General features: G+C 42.6%; 2 protein-coding genes across 2 annotated transcripts in view; one reads left to right on the forward strand and one right to left on the reverse strand.

Moving 5' to 3' along the window:
* The first annotated feature begins 302 nt into the window (after positions 1-302).
* MGST2 (microsomal glutathione S-transferase 2) overlaps positions 303-20,466 on the forward strand; it is a 35,864-nt gene continuing 15,700 nt past the window's right edge. Inside the window, 2 exon segments of the mRNA XM_065878180.1 lie at positions 303-339; positions 4,593-4,692. Of these exon segments, the coding sequence (XP_065734252.1) occupies positions 303-339; positions 4,593-4,692 (137 nt within the window).
* On the reverse strand, positions 3,285-3,569 carry LOC136123902 (ribosomal biogenesis factor-like). The gene is made up of 2 exons (XM_065878260.1): positions 3,450-3,569; positions 3,285-3,344 (listed from the first exon to the last, which is right to left on the reverse strand). Exons 1-2 carry the CDS (start codon positions 3,567-3,569, stop codon positions 3,285-3,287), a joined length of 180 nt encoding a protein of 59 aa, XP_065734332.1.

Raw genomic sequence — 20,466 nt, forward strand, 5'->3', positions numbered from 1 at the left:
TGCTGAGGCTGGAGGGCTAACCCCGCAGGTCGGAGCTTGAGGAGATCTGAAGCCCGTCGGGGAAGCTGTGCCCAATCCAGGTGAAGATCTTTGACAGACAGCCTGGACCCGCCTGCCTCTCTGATTCCTGTTCCAGGGCAAAGGTCACGCAGCCGCTTGAACCTCCTTTTTATTTTCTCTCTCCTTTCTCAGCTCTGTTCGCCTTATAAGGAAGGTCAGCCTTGCCAAGTCGAAAGTGCCTCTGTTATCTTCCCCTCGATTTCTGCGAATAGTCCCGTGAACCAGAACTTGCCACGTGAAAGATGGCTGCTCTCTCTGTCCTCTCTGCCTGTCAGCAAAGTAAGCGTCCCGGTTTTGGGGTTTCTACTCACTTGCTGGTGGTCCGTGGGCTTTGCAGAGCACGCTGTGCTCAGGGTCATCGGTGCGCCCTTCCCTGGGGACAGGCAGAGATTTGGAACATTCCAGGGATTAGTTCTTCCAGTGGGGATGCCGTGGGCCTTTGAGCCCAGAGATTCTGCATCATCTGTAGTTACAACCCACAGCCCAGTTCGAGTGAGCATTAGAAATGTGGTAACCTGGGGGCAGTGGGCTATAAATATTAATCTGGAGTGTTCCAAAGGTAACATTGTACCTGCTTATAAATCATGGCTGTGATTTCTTGAACCCCGATCTTTTAATTCCTGTGTGTTTCTTAAATAAGCTGGGTATGGCAGGTATGATTATCTGGTTAAAAAAAAAATCTCCTGCAAAAATACGAGCTTCAGATTAAGTAATTCATTCTAAATTTTAAAGTGCCTTCCCACTAGGATTATTCAATATCCTGGTTGCCTGGTTAAATAGAGGCGGCTTCTCCTCTGGGGTCACTTTTGCTCAATTCATATTATCTTAGGCACATGCTTCCTTAACATGCAAAATGGGAAAAAGGGTCTGAGCCCTGGTGAGCACGACTTATCAAGAACACGTATTTCTTTATTTTCCCAGTGTGCTTGTACCAGGAAACGGGGCAGAGCAGCGGACTTCTCAGCCCCAAGCACGGAGGCGCCACGGTTTAGGATAGATAGAGTCTACACACACACACAATGGCAGACTTGCTAGCCAGTCTGTTTTGTGAATCTATGAAAAGATTATACCTTAAAACACATGTTTTGTGGTTTGATTTACCGTCTTTTCTGGAGTAAAGCAGGATGCTTATAGCCAACTAAAGCAGCACTTGGGTCTGAAACGCCTTGTGTTGACCCTCTACACGTAGGCACGGTCCACCCCGTGTGTGCCCATGTCCTGGCCCTGCAGAGAGCACAGGGGCAGGTCCACGGTTGCCCCAGGCTGGCATAGCCTCTGCCATCCCCACAGAGAGGTTCTGTTTGCTGGTGGGTACAAGGGATGGTGTGAATTGCAGTCTGAAGTTCAGGCAGCTGAGTTGGGAAGGGGAGACGGGGCCAATGGTGGTTGGTGATAGATAGGGAAGAGAGAGAGAGGGAGGGAGTTGGCATTAAGAACCAGAATTCGCTGCTTTAGCGGAAGTCTGGTGTTTACAGAGGTGAGACGCCCTGTGCTATAGTGGAAGCAACTCAAGGCTTGAAAACAGACTTGTATCTTCTGGTCCAGCCACTTACAAGCTGGGTGCCCTTGGCCGGGAAAATCTGTCCTTCAGTGTCCTCATCAAAGAGGGTTAAACAGGACACTGGGTAGGGAGTGCCCACCATGGTGCCTGGCCCAGGGTTGGTGTTCAAAACAGTCACTTCCAGTCCTTGGCTGCTTCCCCACAGAGAGAAGCTTCTGGTGGATTGAGAGGCAGCCTTGTGGTGAAGGAGCCCAGCTGTGGCTGGGCTGAGAGTGGGGGCAGGATGAGGGGTCTTGATTCACTTTCCCCAGCACACGTGTCCCGCTGAGGCCCCTGACCTGAGACTCCTTGGAACTGGAGCTGATGCACCTGAGTCCTCCCTGGGGCTGGAGGTGGGCGGCATCTTCCATTTACTGAAGCTCATTCCTCACATTTGCTGCTGCTCCAGACAGATGCCGACCAGGTGCAATGAACAACCAGAAAAAGCCAGCCCTGCAAAGCTTTCACTTATTCGCCTTCATTTTGAAGCTCTAGGTTCTGGCACCGTTGCCAATAGAAAAATCTAGGAGCACACATCTTTCATCGTTTCCATTTTATCGTGAAAACCAGAAGCCTTGCCCGGTGTGTTCTCTGAGGCTGCGGAGCACGTTAGAAGCAGTGGTAGCAGCAGGGTCCAGGGTGGCCAAGCCCCACTTTTCCCCTCCATAGATAGACCTCCTCTTTGGCTCCAGCTGAGGCCGTGAGCCACTGGCCTCTCCAGCTTTATGCTGCCTTGAAAAGACTTAGCCCAGGGTTGGAAACCGTCAGTGCCTAATCCCACACTTATCTTCACTCTACTCTCCCAGACTTCAGTGATATGACTACAGTTTGAAGGAGAAAGAGGCCAGTCCTTAGATGTTCAGCTGTAGCTTCTAAATCAGGACCAACACTTTATTTGCAGCAGAGGGGAATGAAGGGGAAGGAAAGTAGCCGGCTGTGAGAGGCTTACTCGACCAGGTTCAGTATTTACTGACTTCTTGTTGAAGGGGAGATAGTACCATGTTTCAGGAGGAAACACATGGCCCCTAATACTGTCACACAGTGAGAGACTGAAGCTGCAAACTTGGTGTGGAAAAGGAAATTATTTGTAAAACATTAGCAAGTAGGAAATGGATATCAAGGTACTAAAATAAGGGAGACCAGAACAGTGTTGGAGAGAAACTGTGAGAAACTGAAACTGGAAGAAATAATCTGAAGGGAAATAATAGACCCCAGAAGTTAACTACGGGGTAAAACGAGGGAGATAAGGACAGGAGATGAGAACTATTTACAGAGGAGGTGTGGGTTTGAAAGTGAAAGAGGGTCACAGCATTGATGATCAGAGGCAGGTGATCCCAGGCATTGGGGTTTCATAATCTAATGTATTTTCCATGCAGCAAATGAAGAAGAAAGTCATAATCATTTCATAATAGGGAAGCTGAGTCCTGCAGAGAGCCATCATCCCCAAGTTTTCTTGTGACCCACCCCTTCCTGTCCTTCCTCATCTCCAGGCAACTACTGATCTACTTTATGTCACTGTAGATTCACTTGCATTTCTGAGAATTTTATACAAATAAACTTATACAGTAATACTTTTTTGGGGGTCTTGCCTCTTTCATTTAGCATAAATTTTTGTATAAAACATTTAATTTATTGGTCTTTTGGGGGAATTCGATGCATCACCAGTGTATTACAACTGAGCCATTCATCTTGTAGCTTCATCAACATTAACTGGTTCGTTTTCATGACACTGCTGAGGAATCAGCTGTTTCTGCAGAGGTTCAAGAGAAAGGCCTTTTGAGAAGTGTGCAAGTTCCTTTTGTATCTCTACGAAAGCTTTGTTCACTCAGTTATCTTTTTCGTCATTCACAATGTTTATCTTAAGATTAGTGGTAACTGGTTTTGCTTTATTATTAACCTTAGAGCTTTTTTGGCTGGCTATGTGGAATACATTCCTGGACTTCTGCCCTCTTAGTTTATCCTTGGCCATTGTCAGACCTCCGATACCCCTCGTGCAGCTGCTCAAGTTCCAGGTGACACCATCTGCACACACCTCATTCTGCATAATTATTCTGAGATTCATCCATGTTGTTTCATTTATTAATAGTTCATTCCTTTTTACTGTTGAGTAGTATCCTGTTGTATGGACAAAGCACAAATTATTTATCCACTCACTGTTGATAGACATTTGTGTTAGTCGGTGTTCTCCAGAGAAACAGAACCAATAGGATACACACACACACACACATACACACTCTCACATATCTATTTTAAGAAATTGGCTCATATAGTAGTTGGGGCTGGTGAGTCTGACATTTGCAGGGTGGATTGCAAGACTGGAAATTCCAACAAGAATTGATGTTGCAGTCTTGGGTCCAAAGGGAGGCAAAAATCTCTTCCTCTTTGGGGGACCTCAGACTTTTTTCTTAAGGCCTTCAACTGATTGGGTGAGGCCCACCCACGATATGGAGGGTTATCTGCTTTACTCAAAGTCTACTGATGGAAATGTTAAAAAAATACCTTCTAAAAAATACCTTCACAGCAACATCTAGACTGATGTTTGACCAAACAACTGGGCACCATGGATAGCCTAGTTGACATATAATCTTAACCATCAGGGAGTTGTTCCTAATTTTTAGCTATTACAAATAAAGCTGTTGTAAACATTTGTGGATGGGTGTTTTTATGGATGTATGACTTAATTTCTCATGGGAAAATTCTAGTTGTGGAATGACTGAATCATATGGTCAATGTATGTCTAACTAAAAAGTTCCTTCCAAGTGGTTTTCCAAAGCAGTTGTATCATTTTACATTCCCACCAGCAGTGTGTGAGAATTCCAGTTGATTTTGTATCTTCACATGTCTGTCTGTCTTTTCTAGTTGGTATGATCTGTCTTTTTAATTTTAGACATTTTAATAGGTATGTAGTGTATCTACCTGTGGTTTAAATTTGCATTTTACTAATGAATAATGATGTGCCACATGTTTAATGTTCGTTCCTCTTTACTTGCAGGTTATTTCACTTTGCAGGCAGGAAAGGCGAGATCAAAATACAAAGTCACACCCCCAGCAGTCTCTGGGTCACCAGAGTTTGAGAGAATATTTCATGCACAGTGAGTAATGCTTTTCCCTTCAGGGGTATGGATCTGCCACATACACACAATTCCTAATTAGGGGAAAGATACGCAGAGAAGATATGCCATTATAACAAACCACTCTTCGTGGCCAAGACCCTTCTCATGATCCTTGAGGTTTGAAGTAGGCAGTGCATGGAGTTTCTACCCACCTATATTACAAATTCAGAGGATACATTTACAGAAAAGGCTGGGATCTTAGGGGGGATTGCTATATGTCTCTAAGTGTGGCAGTTTGGTCCAAGAGCCTGGAAGGGGCTCCCTGAGAGTTCAGTAGCCTCATGTTGGAATAGTTATGCTATCAATTTTCTATCTGAAATCTTTACTTCTTCCTCTCCACTTCAAAACAGAGGTAGGTCAGTGTTATCCTCTGCCAATAACCCATTTCCTAAAATCAGAAACCTATAATAATGAGAAAGCTTTCTATTTTATGTGTATTCATAGTTTTTTTTTTTTTTTAACATCTTGTGCTCCTTGCCTTTTCAGATCCACACAGAATGTTCCACTATAAACACCACGAATTTGCCTGATGCAAGATGCTAGGGCTCTCTTTACATTTAATCCCCCAAACCCGGTGCTTTTAAAAACATTGCACATATCACCATTTATACATTGCTTGGTTCTTTTGTTAATAGTTTGGGATTTTTCATGTTTGTTCATGAGTGGGGTTGGACTATAATTTTTCTTTTTTTGTATGGTCCTTGATCATTTTGATATCAAGATTATGTTAGCCTCACAGAATGAATTAGAGAATTATTTTCTCAGAGTTTTAATAAGATTGGAAGAGTGTGTTCCTTCAGAGTTAGAATTTGCCTATAAAATGATCTAGACCAGATGTTTTTCTTGTGAAAAAAAATTAAACTATGAGATTTGATTTCTTTAATGATTATGGAATTATTCAGTTTTTTTATTATGTCTTAAATTAGTTTGGGTCAGACTTGGCCCTTGAACTGTGAACATTGGTTTCTTGTCCATCTAATTGCTCCAAGGAGGATGGCACACACTATTTCCCTAGGCTTGAAAGTGTGATGAATACCACTGGTAGTACAAGAGATAATTTTAAGAGGTGCATAGACATGTTTAAACATTTTTTAAAATGTGGTAAGAATGTGTAACTTGAGCTCTACCCTGTTAACAAAATGTTGAGGGTATAATATATTACTGTTGACTAGAGGTACAATGTTGTACAACAGATCTCTAGAGCTTATTCATCTAACTTGGCTGAAACTTTATGCCCAAGGTATGATTTTATTTTATTTTTTTAATTAAAAAATTTATTTATTTATTTATTTTGGGTTGCATTTGGTCTTTGTTGCTGTGCGCGGGCTTTCTCTAGTTGTAGAGAGCAGGGGCTACTCTTCTTTGCAGTATGCGGACTTCTCATTGCAGTGGCTTCTCTTGTTGTGGAGCACAAGCTCTAGGTGCAAGGGCTTCAGTAGTTGTGGCACGTGGGCTTAGTAGTTGTGGCCTGCGGGCTCTAGAGTGCAGGCTCAGTTGTTGTGGCACATGGGCTTAGTTGCTCCGCAGCATGTGGGATCTTCCTGGGCCAGGTCTCAAACCCATGTCCCCCTGCATTGGCAGGCGGATTCTTAACCACTGTGCCACCAGGGAAGTCCTCCAAGGTATGATTTTAAATAACATTGGACCACATGATGAGAAAGTCATTTCCACTGTCTTTGAATCTTTATGTTATATCAAGTGGAAAGTATTGATTTGGTGCTGGTATGTCCCACATCCCCAAATATTTATTTTTATCAGGGTAATACATGTATGTAGTCTGAAAATAAAGTGAGGTTACAAGCCTTATAACAACAAGTAATTCTCCTTATCCCCAATCCATCCCCAGAGACAGCCATTGGCACTCCTTTTGACTACTACTTTTGGTATTTATTTCCATATTTCTAAATACTATGTGTTCACTGCTATTTATTGATTCACAAATTTTAGACATTATCAATTGACTTCCTTTTATGGCAGAAAAAATTTCATGCTCCTCTGTTTCCTCTTTTCCTCACTTCATCCTTCCAGAAAAGTTATATCACTTTGTTGAGTTAAATCAACGTTTATGTTGTTGTGATTAAGTAAATAACGTTCAAAGCTGAATCAAGTAGTATACTATGGTTACATTTCCTTCTTGTGTAGTTTTTTGCTTTACATGGGGTTAATAATTGCCTCTTTGTTTGCTTAGTTTCATCTCTGAATCTTCAGCAGAACTGAAAATTTCCTCTCAGTACATTTAAATACATTAAGTAAGCTAGTAATATCACTTGTTTTTTCCTTAGAGTCATTTGTGCTTTAGTCTTCCATATTTCTTCTCCAATCTGGAGGTTGCACTTTAGATCTGTTACGTAGCTGTCATCCCACAACTTCCTGTCATCATCCTAGGAATTTCCCTTATACCCTACTGATTTGGATCACCTGTTTCCTGGATTTCATATTATCCTATGTATTGGTTTTTCTCTCTCGTTTTGGTGGAGCACCTCCTCCAGACACTTCCTGAGAGAAGGGGAATGGTAGGTCTTGACACTTCTGAATATGCCTCTGTTTCTCTGTTAAAATCCTTACCCTCAGAATTTCGAAAACATTGTTTTCATTATTATCTAATTCCCACTGCTATTGTCGAGGTGTCCTGTGCTGTTGTGATGCTTTGTTTGGAAGCTGTAGAAGCTTTAGGGTCTTCCCCCATCCCCGGCCTGAGGTGTTACAGTGCTGTGCTTGCTCAGAGGCATTTTTCTTCACTCTGCTGAACCCTAGAGGAGTTTTTTTCACAGCCTGAAAACTCATGCCTTCTGTTCTAGAATATTTTAAAATATTGTTTACCCCTAAATTTTGTCATCTTATTTTCTCTGTTCTTTCATTCTTTTTAAAAATATTTATTTATTTATTTGGCTGCACCGGATCTTAGTTGCAGCACGTGGGATCTTCTTTGTGGCCTGTAGGATCTTTTATTTATTTTATTTTATTTATTTAAAAATTGTTTATTTATTTGGTTGTGCTAGGTCTTAGTTGTGGCAGATGGGCTACTTAGTTGCAGCTCACCAGCTCCTTAGTTGCGGCATTCAGGCTCCTTAGTTGTGGCATTCGAACTCTTAGTTGCAGCATGCATATGGGATCTAGTTCCCTGACCAGGGATCGAACCAGGGCCCGCTGCACTGGGAGTGGGAATTTTAACAACTGGACCACCAGGGAAGTCCCTCATTCTTTTTTTTTAAAATAAATTCATTTATTTATTTATATTTGGCTGTGTTGGATCTTTGTTGCTGCGCAAGGGCTTTCTCTAGTTGTGGTGAGTGAGGGCTACTGTTTATTGCGGTGCGCGGGCTTCTCATTGCGGTGGCTTCTCTTGTTGCGGAGCACAGGCCCTAGACGTGCGGGCTTCAGTAGCTGCAGCATGCAGGCTCAGTAGTTGTGGCTCACGGGCTCTAGAGTGCAGGCTCAGTAGTTGTGGCACACAGGCTTTGTTGCTCTGTGGCATGTGGGATCTTCCCGGACCAGGGCTCAAACCCGTTTCTCCTGCACTGGCAGGCAGATCCTTAACCACTGAGCCACCAGGGAAGCCCTGTCCCTCATTCTTAAAATATATATTAGTCGTAAGTTGACCTCCTGGACTGAACTTTAGTTTTCTTTCATCTTTTTTTTTTTTTTTTTTTTTTTTTTTTACAAACTCTATTTTGTTTCTTGAGAAGTTGATTTGTAAACTTGTAAATGTCTTTTTTAAGTAACAAAATTGGTGATTTTTCTAGGAAGAACTGAAATATACTTTGCAGAAATTTTAAAACATTGAGATATAACTGACATATAATATTGTGTTACTTTTAGGTGTACAACATAATGATTCGATATATGTGTAGATTGTGAAATGATCACCAAAATTAGTTTAGTTAACATCCATCACCACACAATTACACATTTCTTTTTCAGTTTTCTTTCATCTTGAGTTTTTCATCTTCTTGGACTTTTGTTCTTTCAGGGAATTTCTTGAACTTCCAACTTTTTACTGATTTTTTAAAAAATTCAAATATGAATTTAATTCCTAAGAATTAATTTTTATCCTTTGATTGTTCTTTAGTTCTTCTTGTTGCTGCTGCTGTTATATCATTCCTTTCTTGTTTCATAGATGCAGTTTATTCTCTTCTATCTGAGGATTTTAATGATTTAAAAAAAAAATCTTCCTTTATCATTTCTGTTTCTTCCAAGTTCCTTCTTATTTTTCTATTTTGGCCTTTGCCTTTAATTTTTATTTGTTATTCACCTGTTAAATATTTTTTGAGCACCTCTATGTATTAGGCACTGTTGGGAGATAGTAGTGAACAACTCCAACAAAGATCCTTGCCCTCTTGAAGTTTATCTTATAGCCAAGGAAGACAGAAGATACACAATAAGCAGATAATACCATAAGAAAATAAGATATTGTGTAAGAGGGTGGTGTTAAGCTATACAAGAAAAACGACAGCATTACATAGGGACGTGGGGGAGGGCTGCTCGGGGGTGAGCTAGAGTGGGTTGCAGTTTAAACAGAGTGGTCAGTGTAGTCCCCACTGTGAAGGTGGCACTTGAACAAAGACTTGAAGCAGGTGAAGGAGTTAGCCATGTGGCCATGTAGGGAAGACGCTCTTGAGATAGAGGAAGTAGCCAATGCAAGGCCTTTAAGTGGAAATGTGTGACTGGTGGGTTAGCAAAGAAGTTAGTGTAGCTGAGAGAGGAAGCTGGCAGAGAGTGGTAGGAGGGAAAGTCAGAAAGGTAATGGATGACCAGACCAGGCAGGGCCTTGAAGGCCATTGTAAGGACTTTGGCTTTTTCTCTAAGTGAAATGGAAAGTCGTTACAGGGTTTTAAGCAGAGGAGTAACATGATCTTGTATTTTAAAAGGATCACTTTGTCTGTTTTGCAGAGAATAGACTGGGTGCATTGGTAGAAGCAGAAAATTCAGTTAGGAAGCTACTGCAAAAATTCGGGTGAGGGATGATGGCGACTTGAACCAGGAAGATAGCAGATGACGTATGAGATATGGCAGATTCTGTATATATTTTGAGGGTAGAGCCAATAGGATTTCAACAAATATGGAGTGTGAGAAGAGTCAGGAACAGCTTTCAGATTTTTGGCCTGAGCATCCTGAAGGATGGAATTGTGATTAACTGAGTCAGAGAGGGCTGCAGGAAGAGCAGTTTTGGGGGGAAGACCAGGAGATGGGACTTAACGCTACAGCTAAGGAGAGGCTTTAGACACTGTGCTCTACTAAGCTATTTGGATCGCTTGTTATTGCATCATAAACTGGCTAATACATTGTTGCTTACACATCCAAGCAGAGATCGAGAGTAGACAGTTGGATATACCAGTCTGCATTTTAGCAGGGAGATCCGAACTGGAGATATAAATTCAGAGTCATTGGCACATGAAAACGATTTAAAGCCAGGACACTGGATGACATCTTTTTTTTTTTTTTTTTTTTTTTTTCATTCGAACTGGGATTTTTTTTTTTTTTTTTTTTTTTTTTTTAAACATCTTTATTGGGGTATAATTGCTTTACAATGGTGTGTTAGTTTCTGCTTTACAACAAAGTGAATCAGCTATACATATACATATGTTCCCATATGTCTTCCCTCTTGCGTCTCCCTCCCTCCCACTCTCCCCATCCCACCCTTCCAGGCTGTCACAAAGCACCGAGCTAATATCCCTGTGCCTTGCGGCTGCTTCCCCCCAGCTATCTACCTTACTACATTTGTTAGTGTGTATATGTCCATGACTCTCTCTCGCCCTGTCAAAACTCACCCTTCCCCCTCCCCATATCCTTAAGTCCGTTCTCCAGTAGGTCTGCGTCTTTATTCCTGTCTTACCCCTAGGTTCTTCATGACATTTTTTTCCCTTAAATTCCATATATATGTGTTAGCATACGGTATTTGTCTTTTTCTTTCTGACTTACTTCACTCTGTATGACAGATTCTAGGTCTATCCATCTCATTACAAATAGCTCAATTTCATTTCTTTTTAAGGCTGAGTAATATTCCATTGTGTATATGTGCCACATCTTCTTTATCCATTCATCCGATGATGGGCGCTTAGGTTGTTTCCATGTCCTGGCTATTGTAAATAGAGCTGCAATGAACATTTTGGTACATGACTCTCTTTGAATTTTGGTTTTCTCAGGGTATATGCCAAGTAGTGGGATTGCTGGGTCATATGGTAATTCTATTTGTAGTTTTTTAAGGAACCTCCATACTGTTCTCCACAGTGGCTGAACCAATTCACATTCCCACCAGCAGTGCAAGAGTGTCCCCTTTTCTCCACACCCTCTCCAGCATTTATTGTTTCTAGATTTTTTGATGATGGCCATTCTGACTGGTGTGAGATGATATCTCATTGTAGTTTTGATTTGCATTTCTCTAATGATTAATGATGTTGAGCATTCTTTCATGTGTTTGTTGGCATTCTGTATATCTTCTTTGGAGAAATGTCTATTTAGGTCTTCTGCCCATTTTTGGATGGGGTTGTTTGTTTTTTTGTTATTGAGCTGCATGAGCTGCTTGTAAATTTTGGAGATTAATCCTTTGTCAGTTGCTTCATTTGCAAATGTTTTCTCCCATTCTGAGGGTTGTCTTTTGGTCTTGGTTATGGTTTCCTTTGCTGTGCAAAAGCTTTGAAGTTTCATTAGGTCCCATTTGTTTATTTTTGTTTTTATTTCCATTACTCTAGGAGGTGGGTCAGAAAGGATCTTGCTGTGATTTATGTCATAGAGTGTTCTTCCTATGTTTTCTTCTAAGAGTTTGATAGTTTCTGGCCTTACATTTAGGTCTTTAATCCATTTTGAGCTTATTTTTGTGTATGGTGTTAGGGAGTGATCTAATCTCATACTTTTACATGTACCTGTCCAGTTTTCCCAGCACCATTTATTGAAGAGGCTGTCCTTTCTCCACTGTACATTCCTGCCTCCTTTATCAAAGATAAGGTGTCCATATGTGCGTGGGTTTATCTCTGGGCTTTCTATCCTGTTCCACTGATCTATCTTTCTGTTTTTGTGCCAGTACCATACTGTCTTGATTACTGTTGCTTTGTAGTATAGTCTGAAGTCAGGGAGCCTTATTCCTCCAGCTCCTTTTTTCGTTCTCAAGATTGCTTTGGCTATTCGGGGTCTTTTGTGTTTCCATACAAATTGCGAAATTTTTTGTTCTAGTTCTGTGAAAAATGCCAGTGGTAGTTTGATAGGGATTGCATTGAATCTGTAGATTGCTTTGGGTAGTAGAGTCATTTTCACAATGTTGATTCTTCCCATCCAAGAACATGGTATATCTCTCCATCTATTTGTATCATCTTTAATTTCTTTCATCAGTGTCTTATAATTTTCTGCATACAGGTCTTTCATATCCTTAGGTAGGTTTATTCCTAGATATTTTATTCTTTTTGTTGCAATGGTAAATGGGAGTGTTTTCTTGATTTCACTTTCAGATTTTTCATCATTAGTATATAGGAATGCCAGAGATTTCTGTGCATTAATTTTGTATCCTGCTACTTTACCAAATTCATTGATTAGCTCTAGTAGTTTTCTGGTAGCATCTTTAGGATTCTCTATGTATAGTATCATGTCATCTGCAAACAGTGACAGCTTTACTTCTTCTTTTCCGATTTGGATTCCTTTTATTTCCTTTTCTTCTCTGATTGCTGTGGCTAAAACTTCCAAAACTATGTTGAATAAGAGTGGTGAGAGTGGGCAACCTTGTCTTGTTCCTGATCTTAGTGGAAATGCTTTCAGTTTTTCACCATTGAGGATGATGTTTGCTGTGGGCTTGTCATATATGGCTTTTATTATGTTGAGGAAAGTTCCCTCTATGCCTACTTTCTGGAGGGTTTTTATCATAAATGGGTGTTGAATTTTGTCGAAAGCTTTCTCTGCATCTATTGAGATGATCATATGGTTTTTCTCCTTCAATTTGTTAATATGGTTTATCACATTGATAGATTTGCGTATATTGAAGAATCCTTGCATTCCTGGAATAAACCCCACTTGATCATGGTGTATGATCCTTTTAATGTGCTGTTGGATTCTGTTTGCTAGTATTTTGTCGAGGATTTTTGCATCTATGTTCATCAGTGATATTGGCCTGTAGTTTTCTTTCTTTGTGACATCCTTGTCTGGTTTTGGTATCAAGGTGATGGTGGCTTCGTAGAAGGAATTTGGGAGTGTTCCTCCCTCTGCTATATTTTGGAAGAGTTTGAGAAGGATAGGTGTTAGCTCTTCTCTAAACGTTTGATAGAATTCACCTGTGAAGCCATCTGGTCCTGGGCTTTTGTTTGTTGGAAGGTTTTTAATCACAGTTTCAATTTCAGTGCTTGTGATTGGTCTGTTCATATTTTCTATTTCTTCCTGATTCAGTCTTGGCAGGTTGTGCATTTCTAAGAATTTGTCCATTTCTTCCAGATTGTCCATTTTATTGGCATAGAGTTGCTTGTAGTAATCTCTCATGATTTTTTTTATTTCTGCAGTGTCAGTTGTTACTTCTCCTTTTTCATTTCTAATTCTATTGATTTGAGTCTTCTCCCTTTTTTTCTTGATGAGTCTGGCTAGTGGTTTATCTATTTTGTTTATCTTCTCAAAGAACCAGCTTTTAGTTTTATTGATCTTTGCTATCGTTTCCTTCATTTCTTTTTCATTTATTTCTGATCTGATTTTTATGATTTCTTTCCTTCTGCTAGCTTTGGGGTTTTTTTGTTCTTCTTTCTCTAATTGCTTGAGGTGCAAGGTTAGGTTGTTTATTCGAGATGTTTCCTGCTTCTTAAGGTGGGCTTGTATTGCTATAAACTTCCCCCTTAGAACTGCTTTTGCTGCATCCCATAGGTTTTGGGTCGTTGTGTCTCCATTGTCATTTGTTTCTAGGTATTTTTTTATTTCCTCTTTGATTTCTTCAGTGATCACTTCATTATTAAGTAGTGTATTGTTTAGCCTCCATGTGTTTGTATTTTTTACAGATCTTTTCCTGTAATTGATATCTAGTCTCATGGCGTTGTGGTCGGAAAAGATACTTGATACAATTTCAGTTTTCTTAAATTTTCCAAGGCTTGATTTGTGACCCAAGATATGATCTATCCTGGAGAATGTTCCATGAGCACTTGAGAAAAATGTGTATTCTGTTGTTTTTGGATGGAGTGTCCTATAAATATCAATTAAGTCCATCTTGTTTAATGTATCATTTAAAGCTTGTGTTTCCTTATTTATTTTCATTTTGGATGATCTGTCCATGGGTGAAAGTGGGGTGTTAAAGTCCCCTACTATGAATGTGTTACTGTTGATCTCCCCTTTTATGGTTGTTAGTATTTGCCTTATGTATTGAGGTGCTCCTATGTTGGGTGCATAAATATTTACAATTGTTATATCTTCTTCTTGGATCGATCCCTTGATCATTATGTAGTGTCCTTCTTTGTCCCTTTTAATAGTCCTTATTTTAAAGTCTATTTTGTCTGATATGAGAATTGCTACTCCAGCTTTCTTTTGGTTTCCATTTGCATGGAATATCTTTTTCCATCCCCTTACTTTCAGTCTGTATGTGTCTCTAGTTCTGAAGTGGGTCTCTTGTAGACAGCATATATAAGGGTCTTGTTTTTGTATCCATTCAGCCAATCTGTGTCTTTTGGTGGGAGCATTTAGTCCATTTACATTTAAGGTAATTATTGATATGTATGTTCCTATTTCCATTTTCTATATTGTTTTGGGTTCGCTACTATAGGTCATTTCCTTCTCTTGTGTTTCGTGTCTAGAGAAGTTCCTTTAGCATTTGTTGTAAAGCTGGTTTGGTGGTGCTGAACTCTCTCAGCTTTTGCTTGTCTGTAAAGGTTTTAATTTCTCCATCAAATGTGAATGAGATCCTTGCTGGGTAGAGTAGTCTTGGTTTCAGGCTATTCTCCTTCATCACTTTCAGTATGTCCTGCCACTCCCTTCTGGCTTGTAGGGTTTCTGCTGAGAGATCAGCTGTTAACCTTATGGGGATTCCCTTGTGTGTTATTTGTTGTTTTTCCCTTGCTGCTTTTAATATGCTTTCTTTGTATTTAATTTTTGACAGTTTGATTAATATGTGTCTTGGCGTGTTTCTCCTTGTATTTATCCTGTATGGGACCCTCTGTGCTTCCTGGACTTGATTAACTATTTCCTTTCCCATATTAGGGAAGTTTTCAACTATAATCTCTTCAAATATTTTCTCAGTCCCTTTCTTTCTTTCTTCTTCTTCTGGAACCCCTATAATTCGAATGTTGGTGCGTTTCATGTTGTCCCAGAGGTCTCTGAGACTGTCCTCAGTTCTTTTCATTCTTTTTTCTTTATTCTGCTCTGCAGTAGTTATTTCCACTACTTTATCTTCCAGGTCACTTATCCGTTCTTCTGCCTCAGTTATTCTGCTATTGATCCTATCTAGAGTGATTTTAATTTCATTTATTGCATTGTTCATCGTTGCTTGTTTCATCTTTAGTTCTTGTAGGTCCTTGTTAACTGTTTCTTGCATTTTGTCCATTCTACTTCCAAGATTTCGGATCATCCTTACTATCATTATTCTGAATTCTTTTTCAGGTAGATTGCCTATTTCCTCTTCATTTGTTAGGTCTGGTGGGTTTTTATCTTGCTCCTTCATCTGCTGTGTGTTTTTCTGTCTTCTCATTTTGCTTATCTTACTGTGTTTGGGGTCTCCTTTTTGCAGGCTGCAGGTTCGTAGTTCCCGTTGTTTTTGATGTCTGTCTCCAGTGGCTAAGGTTGTTTCAGTGGGTTGTGTAGGCTTCCTGGTGGAGGGGACTAGTGCCTGTGTTGTGCTGGATGAAGCTGGATCTTGTCTCTCTAGTGGGCAGGTTCACGTCTGGTGGTGTGTTTTGGGGTGTCTGTGGCCTTATTATGATTTTAGGCAGCCTCTCTGCTAATGGGTGGGGTTGTGTTCCTGTTTTGCTAGTTGTTTGGCATAGGTTGTCCAGCACTGTGGCTTGCTGGTCGTTGAGTGAAGCTGGGTGCTGGTGTTAAGATGGAGGTCTCTGGGAGATTTCCGCTGTTTAATATTATGTGGAGCTGGGAGGTCTCTTGTTGACCAGTGACCTGAAGTTGGCTCTCCTACCTCAGAGGCAGAGCCCTGACTCCTGGCTGGAGCACCAAGAGCCTTTCATCCACACGGCTCAGAATAAAAGGGAGAAAAAGTAGAAAATTAGTAGAAGTATGAGGAAAGAAAGAAGGAAAGGAGGAAAGGAAGGAAGGAAGAAAGAAGCAAAGAAGGAAAGAAAGGAGGGAGGGAGGGAGGGAGGGAGGGAGGGAGGAAGGAAGGAATGAGGGAAAGAAGGAAAAAAAGACAGAAAGAAAGATGATACAGTAAAAATAAAATAAAGTATAATATAGTTATTGAATTAAACAATATTTAGAAAAAAAAAAAGGGACGGATAGAACCTTAGGACAAATGTTGGAAGCAAAGCTATACAGAGAAAATCTTACACAGAAGCATACACATACACCTTCACAAAAAGAGGTAAAGGGGGAAAAATCGTAAATCCTGCTCCCTGAGACCACCTCCTCAATTTGGGGTGATTCGTTGTCTAAAGGAGGGAGGGAAGGAAGGAAAGAAAGGAAGAACGAAGGTAAAGTATAATAAAGTTATTACAATTAAACTTAATTATTAAGAAAAAGAATTTTTAAAAAAAAGTCATGGACGGATAGAGCCCTAGGACAAATGGTGGAAGCTAGAGTATACAGACTAGATGTCACACAGGAGCATACACGTACACCTTCACAAAAAGAGGAAAAGGGAAAAAAATCATAGATTTCGCTCCTAAATTCCACCTCTTCAATTTGGGATCATTCCTTGTCTATTCAGGTATTCCACAGATGCAGGGTATATCAAGTTGATTGTGGAGCTTTAATCCGCTGCTTCTGTGGCTGCTGGGAGAGATTTCCCTTTCTCTTCTTTGTTTTCACAGCTCACAGGAGCTCAGCTTTGGATTTGGCCCTGCCTCTGCGTGTAGGTCGCTGGAGGGCGTCTGTTTTTTCGCTCAGACAGGACGGGGTTAAAGGAGCCGCTGATTCGGGGCCTCCGGCTCACTCAGGCCGGGGGTTGGGGGATGGGGGAAGGAGGGGCACTGCGTGCGGGGCGGGCCTGCGGCGGCAGAGGCAGCGTGACGTTGCACCAGCCTGAGGCCCGCCGTGCGTTGTCCCGGGGAAGTTGTCCCTGGATCCCGGGAACCTGGCAGTGGCGGGCTGCACAGGCTCCGCGGAAGAGGGGTGTGGAGAGTGACCTGTGCTCGCACACAGGCCCCTTGGTGGCGGCAGCAGCAGCCTTAGCGTCTCCCGCCCGTCTCTGGGGTCCGCGGTTTTAGCCGCGGCTCGCGCCCGTCTCTGGGGTTTGCGCTTTCAGCCGCGGCTCGCGCCCGTCTCTGGGGTTCGCGATTTTAGCCGCGGCTCGCGCCCGTCTCTGGAGTTCCTTTAAGCAGCGCTCTTAAACCCCTCTCCTCGCGCACCAGGAGACAAAGAGGGAAGAAAAAGTCTCTTGCCTCTTCGGCCGGTGCAGGCTTTTCCCCGAACTCCCTCCCGGCTAGTCGTGGTGCACTAACCCCTTCAGGCTATGTTCAAGCCGCCAACCCCAGTCCTCTCCCTGAGCTCCGTCCAAAACCAAAACCCGAGCCTCAGCTCGCAGCCCCGCCCGCCCCGGTGGGTGAGCAGCAAGCCTCTCGGGTTGGTGAGTGCTGGTCGGCACCTATCGTCTGTGCAGGAATCTCCCCGCTTTGCCCTCCGCACCCGTCGCTGTGCACTACTCCGCGGTCCCGAAACTCCCCCCTCTGCCTCCCGCAGTCTCCGCCCGCGGAGGGGCTTCCTAGTGTGTGGAAACTTTTCCTCCTTCACAGCTCCCTCCCACTGGTGCAGGTGCCGTCCTTATTCTTTTGTCTCTGTTTTTTCTTTTGCCCTACCCAGTTACGTGGGGAGTTTCTTGCCTTTTGGGAGGTCTGAGGTCTTCTGCCAGCCTTCAGTAGGAGTTCTGTAGGAGTTGTTCCACGTGTGGATGTATTTCTGGTGTATCCGTGGGGAGGAAGGCGATCTCCGCGTCTTACTCTTCCGCCATCTTCAAGGTCCCCCCTGGATGACATCTTTAAGGGCGTGGGTATAGGTCAAAAAGAGGAGAGGACCAAGGACTGAACCTAGAGCCCTCCAGCCTGATGAGGCCAAGAAAACAAGGGTCCAGCAAAGAGATCTGAGCAAAAGAGACCCTAGAGGCTTTACTCAAATGTCAGGTCATTCTTTTTTTTTTTTTTTCTTTTTCGGTACACGGGCCTCTCACCGTTGTGGCCTCTCCCATTGCAGAGCACAGGCTCTGGACGTGCAGGCTTAGTGGCCATGGCTCACAGGCCCAGCCGCTCCGCGGCATGTGGGATCTTCCAGGACCGGGGCACGAACCCGTGTCCCCTGCATCGGCAGGCGGACTCTCAACCACTGCGCCACCAGGGAAGCCCCGTCAGGTCATTCTTGATTGGCTATCTGTGCAATTTAAGAAAGAGGCACTAGGGAGAGAACTGGGGGCTCTGTGTGCACAGACGGGGCTTACTGAGAAGGCAGCTTCACTGAAGGGTGATGGGTCAGGAGGCAGCCTTCTTCTGGGGGGACCCCAGGTGATGGCATCTGTAGGTCATCTTTATGGGACCGTTAACTTCCTCTAGGAAAAAAACCCTTAACTCCCCTGTGAGGGAGGAGGGAGTGAAGGGTGAGGGAGGAGGGTGGGTATATTAGGCCTGCCTTCTAGTAGTCTGACAGTGTGGTGGGTGAAGGAAGGAAGCTTCTTCCACTCTGCAGTATGTGAATTCGCACTATGATCAGTACAGAATTTTACCCTCACGCTCCGTTGTTCTTGGAGCCCCCAGAGATTCTCTGGTTCAGTTTCTCCAGACAATAATCCTCCCATCTCCTCTGATGGAGGAGTAGGGTGGGGCTCAGAGGTGGAGCAGAGCCAAAGGCCTCCTTCTACAGTCTTTCAACTAGTTCTTCTGTTTCAGCCTTTGGCCTCCAAGGGACCTGGGCCCCAGTTGCTGAGCCTCTTGGGTTCTGGGATAAGGACTGTCTCAGTCTTTTTTAAAATTTGCTGTGCCGCGTGGCTTGTGGGATATAAGTTCCCCCACAAGGGACTGAACCCGGGCCCTCGCCAGTGACAGTGCGGAGTGCTAACCACTGTGCTGCCAGGGAATGCCTTGTCTCAGTCTTCACTGCTTCTTCCTCCTACAGGCACGTAGCTTCAGCTTTCCGCACTCTGCCAACTCAGCTATGGTTCCCCTCGTGCTGGTTTTCCTTCGGAAATTTGCTACCATCTCTCTTCCACTGCTGTGTCTGCTCCCGTTCTCTCTGTTCTTGAAGACTTTCTATTTTTTATTCCTTTACTGGCATTTTAGTGAGGTTTCAGGAGGGAGAAGAAACAAACACGGGTTCAATCTGCCATGTTTAGCAGGAAGTCCTTGGGATGTGTTCTCGACACCATCTGGACACCCATTTCCCCCCATTCAGCAGAGGAAGGGTCTCATGCTCAGAGTCTCCATCAATCAATAGCATCTAATAAGAATCTGACAACTTTCTGTTTTCATGGCATTTCTTTTTATACTTATCTTTTATTTAGAAAGTTACACTCTTACATCACTACCGCAAGTGGGAACAATTTCATTTTTCCGAATTTGTCTGAGTCAAAAAGAAGTTGATTCATAGAAAAATAATAAGAGGTATATGGAGAAGCTAAATTTTTGACAGTAATATATTAATGTTTGGAGTTTGGGAGATACCATACTATTCATACAGATGATCACAGGAGGAAATTCTGCATCTTCTCACTTGGTCTTTCATGTTCTGAGACTTTGTTGGGGAGTGTTGGATTTCCAGCAGGCTAGATTCTTGGGTCACTTCTGGTTCTATGTTCGTTCACATAGTTTTCACAGATTTGATTTTCTTTCGAGTTACTGCTCTCTCCTTCCTTTTCTGCATCTGGACGCCTCTTATCCTGGGAATAAAGCTGGACACCATTTCCAAATATTTCTCTTAAGTTGCTGTTTGTAAGTATCCAAATCCAATTTCCTTGTTAAATGTGTTTTGTTTGATTAATCATGGCAGAACAGAGAGGGGTTAAAAAATAATAGCCAGTATTAGGGTGGGGTGGGGGATTTGGAGCCATAAAATACCTTTGTCATGGTATAGTTGTCCTGCGTTCTCTCTGAAGGGTGGATGGGAATGGTCCTACTCCCTTCTCTGAATTTCTTCTTGGATATTCCAGGGCACTAGCCCAGTTCTTGCCTTAGGTTCGAAGGTTTACGATGAACTTGGCCAGATCAGAGAAGATTTATGTCTGATGAAGCCATTTCGACTTTATCTGAGGTAGTTAGGGCAGGAGCCCCTGGGATAACCAGTTTATTCCAAAGCCTACTCGGCTACCTATTCTCTTTTTCAGGGAAGGCTCCCTTGAGCTCTGCAAATCCCCAAGAGGGAATGCACTTTCTTTTCTGGCTCTTCTGCACCAAAGCATTGAGTCCCTTCAGCCTCCCTTGAAGATCTTATGGCCTCATGAGTAACAGAAACGCTGCCTCTTCCCCTACTCTTTCTCCTGCTGCTTTGCCCTAAGCGTAGTCAAGAAGCCCGCTGTTATGACTAATTCTTTCTTTGAGTGGAATTTGACATCTCATAGCAACCATTTCAAGGTCCCTCTGACCACCCCTGAAGTACCTGTTTCCTGTCTGAGGGTCACCTCAAGTTGGATACTTACTTGTCAAGCAGCGATCATTATTATGG

The sequence above is a fragment of the Phocoena phocoena genome, chromosome 5 (assembly GCF_963924675.1).
Source record: "Phocoena phocoena chromosome 5, mPhoPho1.1, whole genome shotgun sequence".
Taxonomy (NCBI): Eukaryota; Metazoa; Chordata; class Mammalia; order Artiodactyla; family Phocoenidae; genus Phocoena; species Phocoena phocoena.